This window comes from Erinaceus europaeus, chromosome 7, assembly GCF_950295315.1.
Source record: "Erinaceus europaeus chromosome 7, mEriEur2.1, whole genome shotgun sequence".
Taxonomy (NCBI): domain Eukaryota; kingdom Metazoa; phylum Chordata; class Mammalia; order Eulipotyphla; family Erinaceidae; genus Erinaceus; species Erinaceus europaeus.
This window is the reverse complement of record NC_080168.1, coordinates 118,081,032-118,102,386: the sequence shown is the minus strand read 5'-3', so window position 1 is coordinate 118,102,386 and position 21,355 is coordinate 118,081,032. Positions and strand designations below refer to the sequence as shown.

The window sequence follows — 21,355 nt, the reverse complement described above, 5'->3', positions numbered from 1 at the left end:
AGAGAAAACTAAGAAAGAGTTAAAAGAGCTCAAAAAGAGATTGAGAGACACTGAAAACAACAACAGAGACATATGGGATGATCTCAAAAGAAGTAACATTCGTATAATTGGCCTGCCAGAGAAAAAAAGAGAGGAAGGGGAAGTAAACATTATAGAGGAAATTATAGAAGAAAACTTCACAGACCTAAACAACAGAAAGGACATTAAGATTCAAGAGGCTTAAAGAGTCCCAAACAGAATCAACCCAGACCTGAAGACACCAGGACACATCATAGTTACAATGAAAAGAAGTAAGGATAAAGAAAGGATCCTAAAGGCTGCAAAAGAAAAACAAAAAGTCACATACAGGGGGAAACCCATAAGAATATCAGCAGACTTCTCCACTCAAACTGTAAAATCCAAAAGAGAATGACAAGATATCTATTGAGCCCTGAATGAAAAAAGGTTTCAACCAAGGATAATATATCCTGGTAGACTTTCATTCAGACTAGATGAAGGGATCAAAACCTTCTCAGACAGACAACAGTTAAAGGAGGCAACCATCACCAAGCCTGCCCTGAAAGAGGTTCTAAAAGACCTCTTATAAGCAAGAACATCACCATAATACTTGCCATATATCAGAGCAAATAAAAATTATAGAATAATGGCATTACAATATTAAATCCATAATATCAGTAACTGTCAATGGCTTAAATTCATCCATTAAAAAGCACAAAGTGCGAGGATGAATCAGAAAACACAACCCAATTATATGCTGCTTGCAAGAATCCCATCTGACCCAACAGATAAACACAGGCTTAAAGTGAAGGAATGAAAACTATCCTACAAGCTAATGGACCACAAAAAAGGCCTTCCATTCTCATCTCTGACACAATCAACTTTAAATAAAGTAATAAAATATAGGCAAGGCCATTACATAATGATTAGAGGATCAATCAACCAAGAATATTTAACAATTATTAACATGTATGTACCCAATGAGGGCCCATTTAAATACATCAAACATCTACTAAAACAACTACAAAAATACATCAATAGTAATACAATAATAGTGGGAGATTTTAACACCCAATTCTCACACACAGATCAATGGAGCAGAGAATCAACAAAGAAACAAGAGAATTAAATGAAGAGATGGACAGACTAGACCTCCTGGACATTTTCAGAGTTCTTCACCCCAAAAAACTGGAATACACATTCTTTTCAAATCCACACAGCACATACTCAATGATAGACCACATGTTAGGCCACAAAGACAGTATCAACAAATTCAAGAGCATTGAAATCATCCCAATTATCTTCTCAGACCACAGTGGAGTAAAGCTAACATTTAACAACAAACAGAAAATTACTAAAAGTCACAGAATTTGGAAACTCAACAACATGCTGCTTAAGAACCGCTGGGTCAGAGAGACAGTCAAGCAAGAAATTCAAATGTTCCTGGGAACAAATGAAAATGAAGACACAAGCTATCAAAATATTTGGGACATAGCTAAAGCAGTACTGAGAGGGAAATTCATATCCATACAATCACATATTAGAGAACAAGAAAAAGCTCAAATAAATGACCTTACTGCATGATTTAAGGACTTAGAGGAAGAGGAAAAAGGAACCCTAAAGCAATCAGAAGGAAAAAAATCACTAAAATTAGAGCAGAAACGAACAACATCAAAAATAAGAGAACCATACAAAAGATCAATGAAGCCAAATGTTGGTTCTATGAAAAATTAAACAAGATTGACAAATCCCTAGCCAGACTCACTAAAAAAAAATGGGGGGGAGAAGATTCAAATAAACAAAATTGCAAATGATAGAGGAGATATCAAAACTGACACTACAGAAATCCAGAAAATCATGCGAAACTTCTATGAAGAATGTTACACCACCAAGCTAGAGAACCTGAAGAAACGTTAGAATTCCTAGAAACATACGCCCTTCCAAAACTGAATCAAGAAGAACTACAAAACCTAAATGCATTAATCACAGACAAAGAAATCGAAACAGTTATTAAGACTCTTCCCAACAACAAAAGTCCTGGTCCAGATGGCTTCACAAATGAATTCTACAAAATCTTCAGGAACAGTTAACACCTACACTTCTAAAGCTTTTCCACAAGATCAAAGAAACAAGAACATTCCCTTCCACCTTCTATGAAGCCAACATCACCCTGATACCAAAAGCAGATAGGGACAAGACAATAAAGGAAAACTACAGACCAATATCTCTGATGAATATAGATGCCAAAATATTAAACAAGATCCTGGCCAATGGAATACAGCAGTATATCAAAAAGATTGTTCATCACGGCCAAGTGGGATTTATCCCAGGAGTGAAAGGCTGGTTCAACATACGTAATTCAATCAGTGTCATTCACCACATCAATAAAAGCAAAACCAAAAACAACATGATTATCTCAATAGATGCAGAGAAAACCTTTGACAAAATTCAGTACCCATTCATGCTCAAAATACTACAAAAATGGGAATAGATGGGAAATTCCTCAAGATAATAGACTCCACATATAGCAAACCTACAGCCAACATCATACTCAATGGACAGAAGCTGAAAGCATTCCCCGTCAGATCGGGGAATAGACAGGGCTGTCCATTATCACCATTACTCTTCAACATAGTACTGGAAGTTCTTGCCACAGCAATTAGGCAAGAGAAAGAAATCAAAGGAATACAGATTAGAAAGGAAGAAGTCAAGCTCTCACTATTTGCAGATGATATGATAGAATACATAGAAAAACCTAAAGAATCCAGCAGAAAATTACTGGAAGTTATTAGGCAATATAGCAAGGTGTCAGGCTACAGTATCAGTGTACAAAGATCAGTGGCATTTCTTTATGCAAACACGAAATCTGAAAAAGAAGACATCCAGAAATCACTCCCATTCACTGTTTTAGAAAAATCAATAAAATACATAGGAATAAACCTGACCAAAGAAGTAAAAGACTTGTATACTGAAAACTATGAATCACAATTCAAGGAAATTGAAACTGATACCACGAAATGGAAAGACATCCCATGCTCATGGATTGGAAGAATTAATATCATCAAAATGAATATTCTCCCCAGAGAATATTCATATATAAATGTAACACGATGCTCATCAAAGTTCCACCAAGCTTCTTTAAGAGAATAGAACAAAAACTACAATCATTTATCAGCAACCAAAAAACACCTAGAATTGCCAAAACAATCTTGAGGAAAAGAAAAAGAAATGGAGGCTTCATACTCCCAGATCTCAAACTATATTATAAAGCCATCATCATCAAAACAGCCTGGTACTGGAACAAAAATAGGCACACAGACCAGTGGAACAGAATTGAAAGCCCAAAACTAAACCCCCACACCTATGGACAACTAATCTTTGACAAGGGGGCCCAAAGTATTAAATGGAGGAAGGAGGCTCTCTTCAATAAGTGGTGCTGGGAAAACTGGGTTGAAACATGCAGAAGAATGAAACTGTACCATCATATCTCACCAGAAACAAAAATCAACTTCAAATGGATCAAGGACATGGATGTTAGACCAGAAACTATCAAATACTTAGAGGAAAACATTGGTGGAATACTTTCCAACCTAAACCTCAATGACATCTTTGATGAAACAAACCCAATTGCAAGGAAGACTAAAGCAGAAACAAACCAATGGGACTACATCAAATTGAAAAGCTTCTGCACAGTCAAAGAATCTATCACAAAAACAAAGAGACCCCTCACAGAATGGGAGAAGATCTTCACATGCCATACATCAGACAAGAGACTAATCACCAAAATATACAAAGAGCTCAGCAAACTTAGCAACAAAAAAACAAATAACTCCATCCCAAAATGGGCAGAGGATGTGAATAGAGCATTCACTACAGAAGAGATCCAAAAGGCTAACAAACATGTGAAAAATTACTCCAGGTCGCTGATTGTCAGAGAAATGCAAATAAATGGCATACATCAAAAAGGACAGCAGCAACAAATGCTGGAGAGGTTGTGAGGACAGAGGAACCCTTCTGCACTGCTGGTGGGAATATAAACTGGTCCAGCCTCAGTGGAGAGCTGTCTGGAGAACACTCACAAGGCTAGACATGGACCTTCCATATGACTCAGTAATCCCTCTCCTAGGGATATACCCCAAGGACTCCATAATACCCAACCAAAAAGAAATGTGTATACCTAAGTTCATTGCAGCACAATTCATAATAGCTAAAACCTGGAAGCAACACAGGTGCCCAACAACATATGAGTGGCTGAGAAAGCTGTGGTATATATACACAGTGGAATACTACACAGCTATTAAGAACAATGAACCCACCTTCTCTGACCCAACTTGAATGGAGCTACAAGGAATTATGCTAAGTGAGCTAAGGTGGAAAGATAAAGATAGGTATGGGATGATCCCAATCATAAACAGAAGTTGAGGGAGTCGGGCGGTAGTACAGTGGGTTAAACGCAAATGGTGCAAAGCACAAGGACCAGCATAAGGATCCCGGTTTGAGCCTCCGACTTCCCACCTGCAGGGGAGTCACTGAACAAGCCATGAAGCAGGTCTGCAGGTGTCTTTCTTTCTCTCCCCATCTCTGTCTTCCCCTCCTCTCCATTTTTCTCTGTCATATCCAACAACAACGACATCAACAACAACAACATCAATAATAACTACAGCAATAAAGGAATTGAGAAAGAATAACAGAAAGGGAAACTCAAAGCAGGATTTGACTGAATTTGGAGTAGGGCACCAAAGTAAAAACTATGGGTTGAGGGTAAGGGTGAATGTTCAGCTTCATGGGGTGGGAGTTGGGGGTGAGACACAGTCTTTTGGTGGTGGGAATGGTGGTTATGTACGCTGCTATCAATATATAGTCATATAAATCACTAATTAATATGAGAAAGGAAAAATTGATTGACATCTCAAAACTTTTATATCACAGAGTCTCTTTAATACATAGACTGAGTCTTTGATATGTTGACTCTTTTAAAAGCTTAGAGCAGGGAGAACAGAAGCAACTGGTGGCACAGCTATATACAAATAATGTCAGAGAGCATAAATAATGGTGAGGTTATGTATGATACAGCAAATCCTAACAAAGTGATATTTCAAAGTTAACCCAAATGCCAAATAATGTGATTATAGCAATAACTATCTATTGTCTTCTTAAACCCTAAGACAGCAGGAACTTCCCATTTCCTCTTTAGAGCCTATATATCCCTCAGTCCCGGAACCTCTAGGGTGGGCCTCACTTTCCTGCAAGCTTCTCTCAGTTCATACCAAATCATGTTGCACCCGCCAATCCCAAGTAATCAATGCAACGAATACCACCTCAGCATGCTTCACTTCAGACTGTGTCCAGAGCATCAGGCATGGAATGACAACCCTTCAGCCTCATTACTCAGGTGAGACCTTTCCTTTCATAGTGTTCTCTAATTCCAATCCAGGGGGTTCACTTCCTAACAAAATCCCAAAACCTAGATATAGACCAGGTCCCATAAGATGGAGCATATGTTCATATGTATACATAAATTAGGGCAAAATATATATATTGAAAGCAAAAATACACAACAGTCTGTAGTGAGTCAGCATCAAGTTCATAATGAAAGTGTCTACTGAGACTTAGATACCCTCCTCACCTACTTCCTATTACAGTTCTCTCAAACACTCCAAAGCTAACCTTAGCAAAGAAAGGACTGCAAAAGCTGAATAAGGGCAAGAGACTGGCATACTTTAACGATGACTCTTCAGTCACTATCAGGCCACCCCATCAGCTGGGGCTTTATTCGGGGAGTCTTGAGATTCCCAAACAGACATGATGGCCTAGACCTCGAATAAATCTCTCTCTTCATTGTTACCAGTCATTCCTAGCAGGAACAACACAACAGGCCCCTTTGTGGGCCCCCATAGGACCTTGCCCTCAACTTGGATCAACAATGGTAGAGAATGTTCCATCCTATGAAGGGAGGCTGGACAACATACTCTATGCTACACCTGAGGAAGATGGGTCCTGATATTGGGGCAGCTTGGAATGTTCCTACTTATGACGCGAAGATAACAGCAGTTTTGAAACCAAAGAAAGACCCAACACTGGCCGCCAGCTATAGACCAATTTCTCTCCTCTCCGTGTGTTACAAACTCCTTGAGAGGCTGCTTCTGTCACGTATTTCTCATCTTACAGAGAAATTCCTATCACCCGCCCAAGCTGGTTTCCGCCCAGGAAGATCTACCTGCGAACAAGCCCTGGCCCTCTCAACTTACATTGAAAATGGATTCCAGAAGAATTTAAAGACGGGTGCTGTCTTTGTTGATCTCACAGCAGCCTATGACACGGTCTGGCACCGTGGTCTCCTAGTCAAGATCTCAAGATGCCTGCCTCCATGGGTGGCCAACACTATATCGTTTCTTCTCCAAAACAGAAGATTCCGGGTGCATCTGGGTGACAAGTCTAGCAGATGGAGACTTGTCTCAAGTGGCCTCCCCCAGGGCTCTGTTCTGGCTCCTACGCTATTTAATATTTACATCAATGACCTCCCAGAAACTTCTTCAAGGAAGTTCATCTCCGCCGATGACATCTGCTGTGCAACTCAGGCATCCAAGTTCCACATCCTCGAGGAAACACTCACGAAAGACATGTCTCTGATATCTGATTACTGTAAAAAATGGTGACTAATCCCTAGCACTGCAAAAACGGTATCATCTGTTTTCCATCTACACCATGCCTCAGCCTCGCGTGAGCTTAATGTGCAGCTTGGCAATACGAGAATCCGGCATGAAGCCCAGCCAGTCTATCTTGGCGTTACTCTCGATCGCACTCTGTCATTTCACGAACATCTCATAAAAACTGCAGCAAAGGTGGGCGCGAGGAATAACATCATTGCAAGACTGGCCAGCTCCTCATGGGGCGCGAGCGCTTCCACACTACGATCATCCTCTCTGGCATTATGCTATTCCACTGCAGAATACTGTGCCCCAGTATGGTTCCGTAGCCCCCATGTCCACTTGGTCGATTCCAAATTATATTCCTCCATGAGGATCATTTCTGGAATCATCTGTTCCACCCCGGTTCCATGGCTGCCAGTTCTTAGCAACATCACCCCGCCAGATATTCGTCGGGATGCGGCATCATCTAAGTTTATTTCCCATGTCTATGCTCGACCGGACCTGCCAATATACGTGGATATCTTCGCCCACCCTGTCCAACGCTTGACGTCTCGTCACCCAATCTGGTCCCCTACGCCTACACTGAACTTCTCTGTTCCAGACTCTTGGAAACAGAGTTGGCAGTCAGCTGAGGTAAAGAACAAACATCTCATCACAGACCCCTGCAAGCGTCAATCTGGCTTTGACCTAGCATGTTATGATTGGGCCCTCCTCAATCGGTATCGAACAGGCCATGGCCGGTGCGCCGCTATGTTCCATCGCTGGGGAGCCAGAGATGACCCGAACTGCCCCTGCGGCTACAGACAGACTATGACCCACATAGTTAACGACTGCCACCTCTCCAGATTCAAAGGAGGTCTTGAAACTTTACATCAGGCTCAACCTGACGCTGTTGACTGGTTACGGAAGAAGGGCAAATGCTAGAAGAAGACTTATGAACACAGAATGTGAGCTCAGATCTACAGGGATGCAGAGATCACATACGCTCATAAGCTGAATATGGGCCCTAGATCACATCAAATTGATGGGGTTTACAGACAATAATATTTACGCACCTTTCCCATATTTGGGAGCTATTCTCTTTCCTGATCCAGCTTTCTGGCCCTTCTGCCAGCCATGACACCACCTCCCCAGACAATAATTAGGATCCACATGCATATCAGATTTCAAGGTCAGGCAAAAAAAACAAAACAAACAAACAAACAAAAAAAAACACTAGTATAGCCACAGGCCCTTTGGAATATAAATAAAATATGCCTACTAGCTATCTACAAAATGGAGGGGCCCCCAACTCTTCATCTGCACTATTCCAGCCTTTAGGTCCATGATTGTTCAACAATTTGTTTGGCTTTGTATGTTAACACTCTTTTCAACTACCAGGTTCCAGATGCTAGCATGATTCCGACCAGACTTCCTTGGACAGACGACCCCACCAATGTGTCCTGGAGCTCTGCTTCCCCACAGCCCTTCCCCACTAGGGAAAGAGAGAGACAGGCTGGGAGTATAGATCAACCTGTCAACGTCCATGTTCAGCAGGGAAGCAATTACAGAAGCCAGACCTTCCACCTTCTGCATCCCACAATGACCTTGGGTCCATCCTCCCAGAGGGTTAAAGAATAGGAAAGCTATCAGGGGAGGGGATGGGATACAGAGTTCTGGTGGTGGGAATTGTGTGAAGTTGTACCCCTCTTATCCTATGGTTTAGTCAATGTTTCCTTTTTATAGATAAAAAATTAAATAAATAAAAAATTTAAAAAACAGAAAACAAATGAACAAATTTTTTTTAGAATTTAATCTATACTAAGCCTAAGATAACGTAAATGCAAATTCATCTTTAGACTTCCTTAAAGCAAAGTAGACTAATTGTTCTATGAAGCCACTCTGTTTATGAATTTGTTAATTAGAACTCAAAATATATAGCTACTAACAGATAAAAGTGACATGGCTACTAACAGATAATAGTGACATGGCAGTGAGATTAAATTTCCTTTCATAACCTTTTTGCTACTCACATTATTTCATTTTGTACACTGAATTTTATCTTTCTATGTTCCCCCATTAACTTCAAGATTGTTAGAAGGATATATCTACTTCTATGTTCATGTGTCAGAATTCTTTATATATACTTATTATATTACATATTTACATATGTATTTTCCGTATACATTTCACACATACATTTTACATGTATATGTATTATATATACATACTGTCATATATAATATATACATATTATAAACATCTGTAGGTCATCCCCAAACTGTTTTCCAGAGCAGTGTCTCTCTCATTAGTATGTTCAAGCACATTAAAACAGTCAGAAAGACTGTTGTCTAAGTGAAATTGCCAACTATGTTTTCTGTAGTCATACAGCACTTAACAAGCCTGGGTAAGTTGTGATGCTTGTACTGGTCACCATTATTTGCCTTTTTCCCTAGCTACAGCGTATGTATCTCTTTTTTACATTTTGTCTTTCATATAAGTACCGCGCGCTCACCGATTGCGCCACTGGAGTTCCCGTTTTGTTCTTGAGGCAGTTCTTGAGCAGCTTCCTGAGAAAGGTTTTATGGGAGATAAATGAAGATTTGACATGGTTTAATGTATTTTTTAAATAAAAATTCTTTTTATTTTGTTGGGGAAACTATAGTTTATAGAGCAGTTGTCGACAGATGGGTATAGTTTCTTATCTCCCCCATGATAGGTATCCATAAACCACTCCTACTACCAAATTAAATTCTTCTTCACCATCTTGAGTGGCAACCTGAAGCCTTCAGCAGCCCCTTCCCAGCCCAAAGTCCATTATTTTAGTGAAATTCAGCCAGTCCCAATTCCACCCTGTGTTTCCTTTCTCTTGCTGCTTCTTAAGTACTACCTTGAAGTGTAATTATCTGGTATTTATTCTTCTTTTAGCTTATCTCACCCCACATGATTCCTTCCAAAATACGGACAAAGAGACTATTTCCTCATTTCTTACAGCTGAGTAGTACTCTATGGTGTATATATACCACGACTTTCTTAACCACTCGTCTTTCTTTGGTTACCTGGTTTGCTTCCAGGTTTGGGCTACTGCAAAAAGCACTGCTTTGAACATAAATGTTCATAGGGGAACGTAGATCTCTTTGGGTATGTCTGTGTTCTTTGTTAAGTCCTTAAGGGACGAAATGCTAAATCATAAGGAAGATCCATGTCTGGCGTTGTGAGGAACGTCCAGACTGTTTTCCATAGGAGTTGAACCAATTTGTTCTTCCCCATATCAGCTCGTTGCTTGTCCTTTGCAATGTATGAAAGTCTCACAAGTGCAAAGTAGTATCTCACCGTTGCCTTTATTTGCCTTTGTCCAGTCTTTGGTGACTTTGTGTTCATCATCTGAATAGCTTCTTTAGTAAAAATTGTATTTATGTCCTCTCCCCAATTTAGTTTTTTGTCCATTTGCTGCTGAGTTTTGTGAGTACCTCCTATTTCTTGGTATTGGCCCTTTGTCTGGTACATAGCATCCCATTCAGTAGGGTGTCTTTCTGTTTTGTTTTCCACCATTTGTTGAAAAGACTCCTCTTTCTCCATTTAGTGTTTTGGGCTCCTTTGTCAAAATGAATTGTCCATAGATGTGGGTATATGTTTTTATATTTTTTAAGTTTTAGTAAACGTTTACTTATTTATTGGTAAATATACTGAGGTTCTAAGAGCAATACTGGGAATTTCAATGATTTCTGAGAGTAAGCTATTTTTCTTTCAGGAAGTCTTTAAAGCTTTTTTTTTTTCTTTTTCTTTTTTCTTTCCTCCAGGGTTATCGCTGCGACTCAGTGCCTGCTATGAATCTATGAATCCACTGCTCCTGTGGCCATTTTCTTGATTTTTTTAGAGGGTGGAGGAGGATAGGACAGAGAGAAATTGAGAGGGGAGGAGAAGGTAGAGAGGAGGAGAGAGACAGACACCTACAGACCTGCTTTACCACTTGTGAAGCGACTCCCCTGCAGATGGGAAGCGGGGACTCGAACCACGATCCTTTCACATGTCCTTGCGCTTCATTCATACCATATGTGTCCTTAACCTGGCATGCCACCGTTCAACCCCCTAAACCTCTTTTCTTTGTCCTGGTTTTATGACATTTTCCCAAGTTATGCCATAAATATGGGTTATGCACTGACTTCCTAATATTTAGTTGGACCTGTTGATTTAGAAAGTTGTATCCCTAATTTTTGGAAACTGGGAAAATGATTTTTCTGATAATTTCATCAATCTGCTTGTTTTTGTGTTTTTTCTTCTAGAGATCTTACTATTTCTCAAAGTTTGTATCTCCTGAATACGGCTCTTTAACATTTTTTTCTCATGTTTTCCATCACTTGTTTTTTGTTTGTTTTGTTATTGTTCCAGTTTTCTGGGAAATCTCTTTAACAGTCTTCTAACTTTATCTTCTGCCAAGTTTTCAGTTATGTTATCATGTTTTAATTTTCAAAGAGATATCTGTGGCTCTCTGACTTCTTTCTCATTATAGCATCTCATTCTTATTTCATAGTCTTTTTTTCTCTGAGAATAATAATGAAGTTTCAAAAAGAGCTTTCTACCTAGTACAGTGTCTGTTTCTTTCAAATTGATTATGACACAGTTACCTGTGTGTTTTCAGCTTTAAGACTATTTATTAGTGAGGACTGAGGAGTGGTGCACCTGGCTGAGTGCACACATTACATCACGTCAGGTCTTGAGTTCAAGCCTCCAACCTCACATAATGGGCGGAATCAGGGCTGCAGGTTCTGTCTCTCTTTTCCCTCCCCTATCAATGTCTCTCTGTCCTATCAAATAAATAAATAACTGTTTTTAAATAAACAGAAGGAGTCGGGCGGTAGCGCAGCAGGTTAAACACACATGACGAGGAGCTCAAGGACCAGCGTAAGGATGTCGGTTTGAGCCCCCAGCTCCCCAACTGCAAGGGGGGGGGTCACTTCACAAGCGGTGAAGCAGTTCTTCAGGTGTCTATCTTTCTTCCCTCTTCTCTCGATTTCTCTCTGTCCTGTCCAACAAAAACATCAATAGCAACAATAACAATAATGACAGCAACAAGGGCAACAAAATGGGAAAAAATGGCCTCCAGGAACAGTGGATTCATAGTGCAGGCACCGAGCCCCAGCAATACCCCTGAAGGCAAAAAAAAAGCAAAAAAACCAGAATCATTACTTGTGCACTTCATTTTAGAGTAAGGTATTAAAAGATTTATAGGAAATTATGAACACAGTTTCCATTTTTGTATTTGTGATTAATAGTGGGTTACAAGATTGTAACCCACCACCAAAGCTGAGCAAATGATTGAGGCCTATAGTTTCAGAGCTTCAATTTGGTGACCTGAGATTTATATTGGCAACACTTATGTCTAGATCTGTCTAATTTAGATGTTTCCTCTTGAACCAATGAGAATATCCATAAAGGCTTTTCTAATCTTTTCCATTATGGCCAAAGACATAGTGTACAGTGTGATTGCCTCTCCAAAACTCGTAAGTTGAAACTGTTAAACCATTGTGATAGTATTTGGATATAGGATCTTTGATGGGTATATCTGACTAGACTTGGTTATGGGTTAAGGGTCTCATGATGACATTAGTGGCCACAGAAAAAAGCAATCAGAAATAACTCTTTTGCTACACACATATATATGAACCAAGGAGAGGTCAAATCTACCTATCTGTAGTCAGGAAGAGAACTTCTACTAGCAAGTGAATCAGCCATTAGCTTGACCACAAAGTTCTATAGATTATTTATTTATTTTTTGTTCTGGCTATTCAAGATGACACAATTAGCATTTTGGGAGATGCTGAGCTGAGAGATGGCATAACGCCTGAGAAACACACACACACACACACACACACACACACACACACTGAGAGAGAGAGAAAGATAGAGGAGAGAAAGAGAGAGAGAGACTGACTGACTTTAACAAGGTACCAATGATTTTAAAGCAATTACAGAAGCCAGACCTTCAACCTTCTGCATCCCACAATGACCTTGGGTCCATACTCCCAGAGGGATAAAGAATAGGAAAGCTATCAGGAGAGGGGATGAGATACAGAGATGTGGTGGTGGGAATTGTGTGGAGTTGTACCCCTCTTATCCTATGGTTTTGTCAATGCTTCCTTTTATAAATAAAAAAAATTTAGACTTTCCAGATAGGATACTCGATCTTATCCTATATAAAGAATGAAGTTCACAATTTTTTCAAGGGGTAACCAAGGATTATTTATCTTATTACATACATTCCTTAACCCATTTCCAGAGGACCTAATATCATTAATTCCTGAGTTTTGAGCTTCAGTTTTCATATTTCATAATGGTTTAAACATTTGCTATCACAATGTTGTGAAAAAATTTAAATTTTAGTCTAGTCTATTGCTGTTCCTTCTTATACACTCATATTTATTAATATGTATCTTCAAATATTTCCAATAAATTATACAGGCTAAATGCCCCAGCAAAGCCTAAGTGGGGAAAAACAAAACAAAACAAAACTCCACTTAAGTTTTACTTACTGTTCTTTTTTTAATTCAAATAGAAACTGAGAGGGAAGGAGGTGAGAGAAAGAGAAAGGCTGAGAGAGAGAGAGAGAGAGAGAGAGAGAGAGGCAGACCTGCAGCATTCTTTCAGCACTTATGAAGCTTCCCTCTGCAGGTAGGTTCTGGGGGCTTAAACCCAGGTCTCTGTGCATTGTAACATATATGGTCTATCAGGAGTGTCACCACCCAGTCCCCTTATTACTATTTTCATATTCATCACCTTTATGTAGAAGACCATAGATTACCATTTAATTTTCAAAATGCAAATTTATGAGAAAAAAACTACAGACCTTCCCAATTGCAGACAAGGAGCCATAAAGAAGGCTCAGGTAGCAAGTGAACATCTATGCAAGATTCAAACCTGTTTCTCAGATTAAGTCCTTTGCCATTTTATTATCTGAGGTCATTTTCTTAGGAGGTTAAGTCCTTGAGGATTAACTTTATATGGTGTTATATCAATTTTGTGAGACATTTATAAGTTTATTGGCTATCCCAAAAATACAGTAAGTGTCTTGGTAAGTAGGTAGAAACCTGATATAAGTGAGGAAAATCCCCCCCCCCCCAGGTAGTAAAGGACAAAACAAATAAAGAAAGACTGCCATGGGATTCTTCTAAAATCGCCATATTTCCCAATGTGTGGGCAATTTGGACTCAAGAATGCAAATGTTCTCCTCTTTCATCTGTGTGACTGCAGAGTAGCAGCAAGTGGAAAACTGGCTGGCACAGGTGCCTTGCTTTCATTTTTGAAGTTCTGTTAGGCTTTCAGGGTGAAACCCACTTTCTTCTAGTATGTTGAAGATATGTTACATTGTCTATAAATCATCATCAACACTCATAATAAAATGCCACAGACTGGATACTTCAACAATAGTAGTTTTTTTTTTTTCCCTTCAAAGTACCAGAGATGAGAATATTGAGTTTAAGGTGCCAACAACTCTAGTCTCCAGAGATCTCTCTCTCCTTGGTTTAAGAGGTTCAGTCACTTAACTATGTCCCTATATGACCTTCTTTCTATATGAGCTCTTGACATCTCTTCCTTTTCTGGTAACGATAAGTTCTGTCTTTAACATACAGATGATCAACAGACACATGAAAAAATGGTAAATGTCACTTATCAGAGAAATACAAGTCAAAACAATGAGATACCCACTCATACCTGTGAGAATGTCATACATTAAAAGTAATGTCAGGGGGTCGGGCGGTGGCGCAGTGGGTTAAGCACATGTGGCGCAAAGCGCAGGAACCGGCGTAAGGATCCCGGTTCGAGCCCCCGGCTCCCCACCTGCAGGGGAGTCGCTTCACAGGCGGTGAAGCAGGTCTGCAGGTGTCTTTCTCTCCCCTTCTCTTTCTTCCCCTCCTCTCTCCATTTCTCTCTGTCCTATCCAACAACGAATTGCGTCAACAAGGGCAATAATAATAACCACAACGAAGCTACAACAAGGGCAACAAAAGGGGGGAAAAATGGCCTCCAGGAGCGCTGGATTCATGGTGCAGGCACCCAGCCCAGCAATAACCCTGGAGGAGGGAAAGAAAAAAAAAAAGTAATGTCATACATTAAAAGTGTGAAGAAAAAAGAATCCTTTTAACACTGTTGGACCAGACCCCCTGGAAAACAGATCGGAGATTCTTCAAAATATTAAAAAAACAAACAAAAAATACTTGGTGTATTGCACCAAAGTAAAAGACTCTGGGGTGGCACGGAGGGTGCAGGTCCTAGAACATGATGGCAGAGGAGGACCTAGTGGGGGTTGAATTGTTATGTGGAAAACTGGGAAATGTTATGCATGTACAAACTATTATATTTTACACTGTAAATCATTAATCCCCCAATAAAGAAATTAAAAAAGCATATGATTTAGCAATTACTCTTAGGCATCTATCCAAAGAACACAAGAACACATCCAAAGAGATCTATGTATACGCATGTTGATCACAATGCTACTTATGATAGCTCCGAATTGGAAATAATCTAAATGTCAAATGACTGATGAGTGACTAAGGAAACTGAGTTGTACAGACAAAATGCAGTACTATTCAGCTGTGAGAAAAGATGACATCTTCACTTTTGCTACAAAATGAATGAAGCCAGTAAGAATTGTGTTAAGTGAAATAAGTCAGAAGGAGAAAAACAAATAGAAAGCATTTTATAAGCCTTTTTAGCCATGTCTGCTTTTACTGATATTGAGTCTTGCTCCATGGAAATAAGATTGTGAAAAATCTCTTTTTAAATGTATATCTTCATATATTCTTTAGCTGCCCAAATAACTTGTAGCAGTTATTTTTACAGTTCTCGATACCTTATCACACCACTATTAGAATGTACTCTACACAGCTCTGGAAATACAAGACCTACTTTCAAACAATCATCACGATGTGACTCTAAACTCTTAGCTGGTATTAAAAGGGAGAAAGCTAGAGAAGAAAATGCTTGTAATCATAGAGTAAAAAAACTCCACAAAAGAAGATGGTTGGATTAGAGATGCTCTGAAGTAAAAGTACAGAAGTTAAAGGTCTTTTCAGTGCTTTCAATACCAAAAAACCTAATACAAAAACAACATCTATGATGTAGAAGAACATATGGTACGTGTAAATCTTCAGTTTTATAAGAGAAGAACTAAGGAGCATGTTAGTGATGACAGCACGAGACTGAGAATTAAGAAAACCTGACTATGAAATCAAGTGAAATTTTCTCAGATATTGGAAAAGCCAAAACTGAACCTGTCTGTCAAAGGAGATTATTGGACTCAATCCAACTTTTTCCCTGGCTTGTCTAGAATCCATCTGTGGTCAAAGCCTGAAATATGAATTTGACATTAGCTTTAGGAGTAGAAAATTTTTAAATTTTTGCAGATGAAATCAATGAACATTTATGTATTAAAAATAGAAATAAATGAGGTAACATTCTAGGTTTATTTTCAAGCTATGTGGAGAGAGACTGTCAACTACCTCAAAATTAAAGTGACTGGAAATGTGGTCACTCATTCAAATCTAGTGGAAGTTATGAGAAAAGAACATTGAACAAAACTGAGTATTACTTCCCATGGGTCTATAAATTTGTCTCAATTTTTTCTTAAATATTTTGACTTTATGTTTATGCATTTCAGGACAATATAAAACTTTGACCGTAATTACCTGCATTTTGTTTGATTTTTTTTTTTGCTAACTTTGTCTTGCTAAATACATTATCCCCTTCTCCCATCAGCTGCTCTCTATATGCTCATGAACAAGTCACTTGTCAAAATAAGCAATTCCCTCATCTATAAAACATTGAGTTATATTTAACCAATAATTAACATTAATGTTGAATCAGAAAATTCAAGCCTAATCAGCACAGAAGTATAACAAATACTACATAGTGGAAACAAGAGAAAAATATCAACTTTTAAATACTTTAAAAAACAACTTTGCAACGAGCATATATTGTGTATATTTGTTATGTATTTACAGTATGTATTTCAAATAATCTGTAAAAAGATTCCATTTAATCCCTTACAACTAGGTGCTTCTCTAGTGCTGTGGGGGTTGGACTCTAACACAATTAAGGATTATTTCACAAGTGAAGATTAATGCTGAACAGAGAAGTTACGTGATGTCCCCAAAGCCCACAAAGTTAATAGAAAATGGTAGACTGACGATTCCATTCATGTCAAAGTAACTCAAGATTTTGCACTTACATTTATTACACTATTTTGAATATTACTGATAGGTTAAGATAATGAAACCAGGAAAAAAAAGGAAACTTGTTGAGTAACATGCAAGGTCATAATGAAGAAAGTATCTGAAATTATTCTACGGCAAGATCAGATATTGAAACCCTCATGGTGGTGAAGACTTAAGTTCGTGGTAGGAGTGGGGTGCCAATGCCTATCAAGGAGAGAAAAGAGATACCCAGACTAGGAGGCAGCTGCTGGCGTGAGCTCCAATAAGCAGTGGCTTATTCCAGATGCTAGCATGATGCCAACCAGGCTTCCCTGGACAGAGGACCCCACCAATGTGTCCTGGAGCTCCGCTTCCCCAGAGCCCTTCCCTACTAGGGAAAGAGAGAGACAGACTGGGAGTATAGATCGACCTGTCAACGCCCATGTTCAGCGGGGAAACAATTACAGAAGCCAGATCTTCATCTTCTGTATCCCACAATGACCTTGGGTCCAGACTCCCAGAGGGTTAAAGAATAGGAAAGCTATCAGGGGAGGGGATGGGATATAGAGTTCTGGTGGTGGGAATTGTACAAAGCTGTACCCCTCTTATCCTATGGTTTTGTCAATGTTTCCTTTTTATAAATAAAAAATAAAGAAAAGAAATTGTACCCATGTTCTGTAAACCACTATTTGCCTAATAAAGTGATGGGGCAAAAGTGCCCTCTACTGGTAAGGAAGGGATAAACCATCTGTTAATGTGAAAACTAACTGGGTTGTGACCAGCCAGAAAATAGTGTGTCTCAGACAGAGCCACGAAGGCCAAGGCAGCAGCTACAGATATGAAGTTCAATGATCAAACTATCTTTGCTTTTTTTTCCTTACAAAAGGAAGTAGAAATATGCTAAGTAGGAAAAGAAAAGTTCTGCCATGTGAAGCATTTTTCCTAGTCCATTTCTTTCAAAAGGAAATATATATATATATATATATATATATATATATATATATATATATATATATGAAAAGAAAAAGTTAAGTAGGAAAAGCACTAGATTCAATTTACATCATCACTACATAAGATGTCAGAATGGTGCTCTGTTCTTATGCTCTTGCTAAACTTAATACATTTCAAAATATGTCTTTACAAATCCTTAAATGTCTGTTAATCACTAGATGATCTGGTATTACCTTAGGGCCACTTAGTGAAATTAATGATTTGTAAAATGTACTTGAGAGTGCAAAATATACATGGCAGGAAATGTTACAAATCCTATAGGTCACATTCTCTCTCTTTATTTTACATATTCCCAATATACCATGTACTAAGACAAAATTAATGCCTTCCCTTCATACACACAATTTTTGATGGGAGTGTGCCTTTTCCATTTCAGAGGACAAGAAGTATTTTAGGCTACATCTTTTCTGATTTTGATGCTCATGCTAGCTTAAAGGGCAAAGATGCTTCAAATACATATCTTCTTACACATTTCCTTTCTAAAGTGATAATGTTCTGATGAAATGGTAAGCATCTATGGAGTTCTTACTAATTTTAACAGAATTTCCATTTCTTTTTAAGACAATGAAATGGTAAAATTAAGACTTTCAGATGGCAATAAAACCTGGTTAAAACTGATGTTTTAATTTATATTGGAAACATTTTGATTCTAATAAAATAATAACCTCAGATGTTTTTGAATATTGATTTTGAACATTCACTGACCACCATTTAATGCTTTACTACAATATTCAGTTTAAATGAATAAATAAATGGTAAAAAAAATCTCCATATACCATAATATATTGATGTATTATTTTCAGTAATTTTCTTTTTCTTTCTTCCTTTTTTTTTTTTTTTTTTTGGCCACCAGGGTTATCTCTGAGGCTAGGTGCCTAGGTACCCACACGACGAATCCACTGCTACTGGCAGTCATATTTTCTTTCTATTTTTTTACTTGATAGGGCAGAGAGACTGAGAGGGGTAGGGAGATAGAGATGGGGAGAGGAAGACACTTGCAGACCTGCTTCATCGCTCGTGAAGCTCCTCCCATGCAGGTGGGGAGTGGGGGATTGAACTCGTGTCCTTGCACATGGTGTTATGTGTGCTTAAAAGAGTGTGCCACCATTTGGCCCTTCAGTAATTTTCCATACTTGCTTTGCCAACTATTCTATGTATATATTTTCTACTATATGCTTTATGGTGGACTCCATATCTTCCACTCTTACATGCATAATATAAATCTCTAGAAATGCATAAAATCAGAACAATTATTATTTTTGAGACCTTGCTGAATAGAAATGTAAAGCAAAATTCATCTTTTTAAAAGTGTGACACAAAAAGATATAAAAAACCAAAGTATTAAAATTCTAAATAGTTCACTTCCATTCAAAGACATTACTTCATTTCTGTTAGAACTTATGTAACAATAATATTAGCTAAACCATGAATATTTTAATTTTAAAGAGGAAGCAATGGCACACTGGCATTGACTCATTTTGGTGCTCATTTAAATATTTCTGTTCAGTAAGACCATATGATTTGCTTGAATGCTGAAATTAGATATAAAATGTACCTCATAGATTTGAAAATCCCTTAGTTCAAAAGTGAATTTTGGGAACTGAGTGCACATATTACAGTACACAAGGAACCAGGTTCAAGCCCGGGGTCCCTGTCTGCAGAGAGAAGATTCAGGGAGAAGTGGTAAAGTAATGTTGCCAGTATCTCTCTGTCTCTCTCTCTATCTCCCTTCTCCTCTTAATTTCTCTCAGTTCTATGAAATAAAATAAGGCACTAAAAAAGTGAACAGGGCAAGAGAGATATTGCAATTTTTCATTTATTGCCTCCTGTGTTATCGCTGGGGTTTGGTGCCTGCACTGTGAATCCACTGCTCCTGTAGCCATTTTTTCCATTGTATTGGATAGGACAGAGAGAAATAGAGCAGGGAGGGGAAGACAGAGAAGGAAAGAGAAAGAAAGACACCTGTAGACCTGCTTCACCGCTTGTGAAGCGACCAGGGCCCCTGCAGGTGGGGGAGAGGGGTCCAGGGGGTGGGGATGATTGCGTGAGTCCTTGCGCTTTGTACTATGTGTGTTTAACACAGTGTTCCACCACCTGGCTCCCGTAATTAAAAAAAAATTTTTTTAATCTTTTCATTTTACTTATTTATTATAGGAAAGAGACAGAAAGAAACTGGGAGGGGTGGGGGACATACAGAGGGAAAGAGACAGAGAGAACCTGCAGCCCTACTTCACCACTTGTGAAGCTTTCCCACTGCAGGTGGGGACAAGGGGCTTGAACCTAGGTCCTTGTGCACTGTCATTTGTGCACATAACCAGGTGTACCACTACCTGGCCCTAATAATGTAAAATATTTAAAATTCCAAATAGAAGGAAATTAAATTTATAAGCTTTACTATATTATTATATATGCATTGATAGAAATACTAAATTACTATTCTAACATATAACTACAAGAATCAGTACTTTTTAACTCCAACAACAATATTTGACTTTTATTTAATAATATTTTAAGGATAATTTTTCAAATATGTACGTTAAGACTGACTACTGAATAGGTTTAAATTTGTTTAAATATAATTTTCATCTTTTTTACCTTCCTGTGTATCTGTAGTTAATTTCCTACCTTCAAAGTAACCATCTCTCCTGGACTGTGTCTTCTTAGGAGACTTTGCCACAGAAACTTTATTTTCATTGCTCTTGAATAATGCTAGTCTCATAGTAGGATCTAGACAAAAAGAAGAATATTAAACAAAAGTTCAACTCTAGTTAATTTATCTATCAAATGGTTACATCTTCTGTAATGAAAATATTTTAAAAAATAAACTGCATTCTATAAGACTATGAAATTCTTTATGATTTCATTTTTGAAAACAGATAATATGAAAAGGTAACCAACCATTGTTGGTTTTCTGACTAAACATATAATTAGTGTTTACTACATATAGAAGAAATACTAACAATGTGAAAAAAGTAATAAAGTTTCTAGTTATGGTGTCATCTTTATTTGGAGAGATGATTAACTGTTTATTATTTTGGCTCCTTAACTGATTTTTATGCTGAAGTAGAGCAAAATTTACATAAATATAAAATAGGTAAAAACTGTTTACAATAGGAAAAATTATATGCCCTTTGATCCTGTCTAAATTATTTGTTGCTTGGATATAGAAGATCGAAGAAAAACAAGTAGTGGAAAAAGGAACTGGTAGGAGAAAAAACTATTTCATAAATTTAACAATAAACAGGTGGTTTTCTTTTTGCTTTAATATGCTGTATTATATAACAAAGAAGTTGTACAAATTCTATACCTATATCCCAAAGCATTATTTCTTAATTTTATAAAATAGTATGTAAGAGTAAAGCAATGCAACTTTGTATTACATTAAAATTCTATACAATGTGTAACTAGGGAATTGGTTTAATTATATTGTGATAAAAGGTTTTTTGCCTGTTGAAGAACTGCAAGAAAAGAAAGCAGTGATGTAAGTATGAAGGAGTATTATAAAGAGTGGAAAGTTATGCCTTT

The 21,355-nt window shown here is 38.1% G+C and overlaps 1 protein-coding gene across 1 annotated transcript in view; it reads right to left on the bottom strand.

The window, feature by feature from the left end:
* The window catches only part of LRRIQ1 (leucine rich repeats and IQ motif containing 1), a 221,589-nt gene that overhangs the window by 72,350 nt on the left and 127,884 nt on the right, over window positions 1-21,355 (bottom strand). Inside the window, exon 24 of the mRNA XM_060193536.1 lies at window positions 20,456-20,557. Coding sequence (XP_060049519.1) covers window positions 20,456-20,557 — 102 coding nt within the window. The remainder of the gene's footprint in view (window positions 1-20,455; window positions 20,558-21,355) is intronic.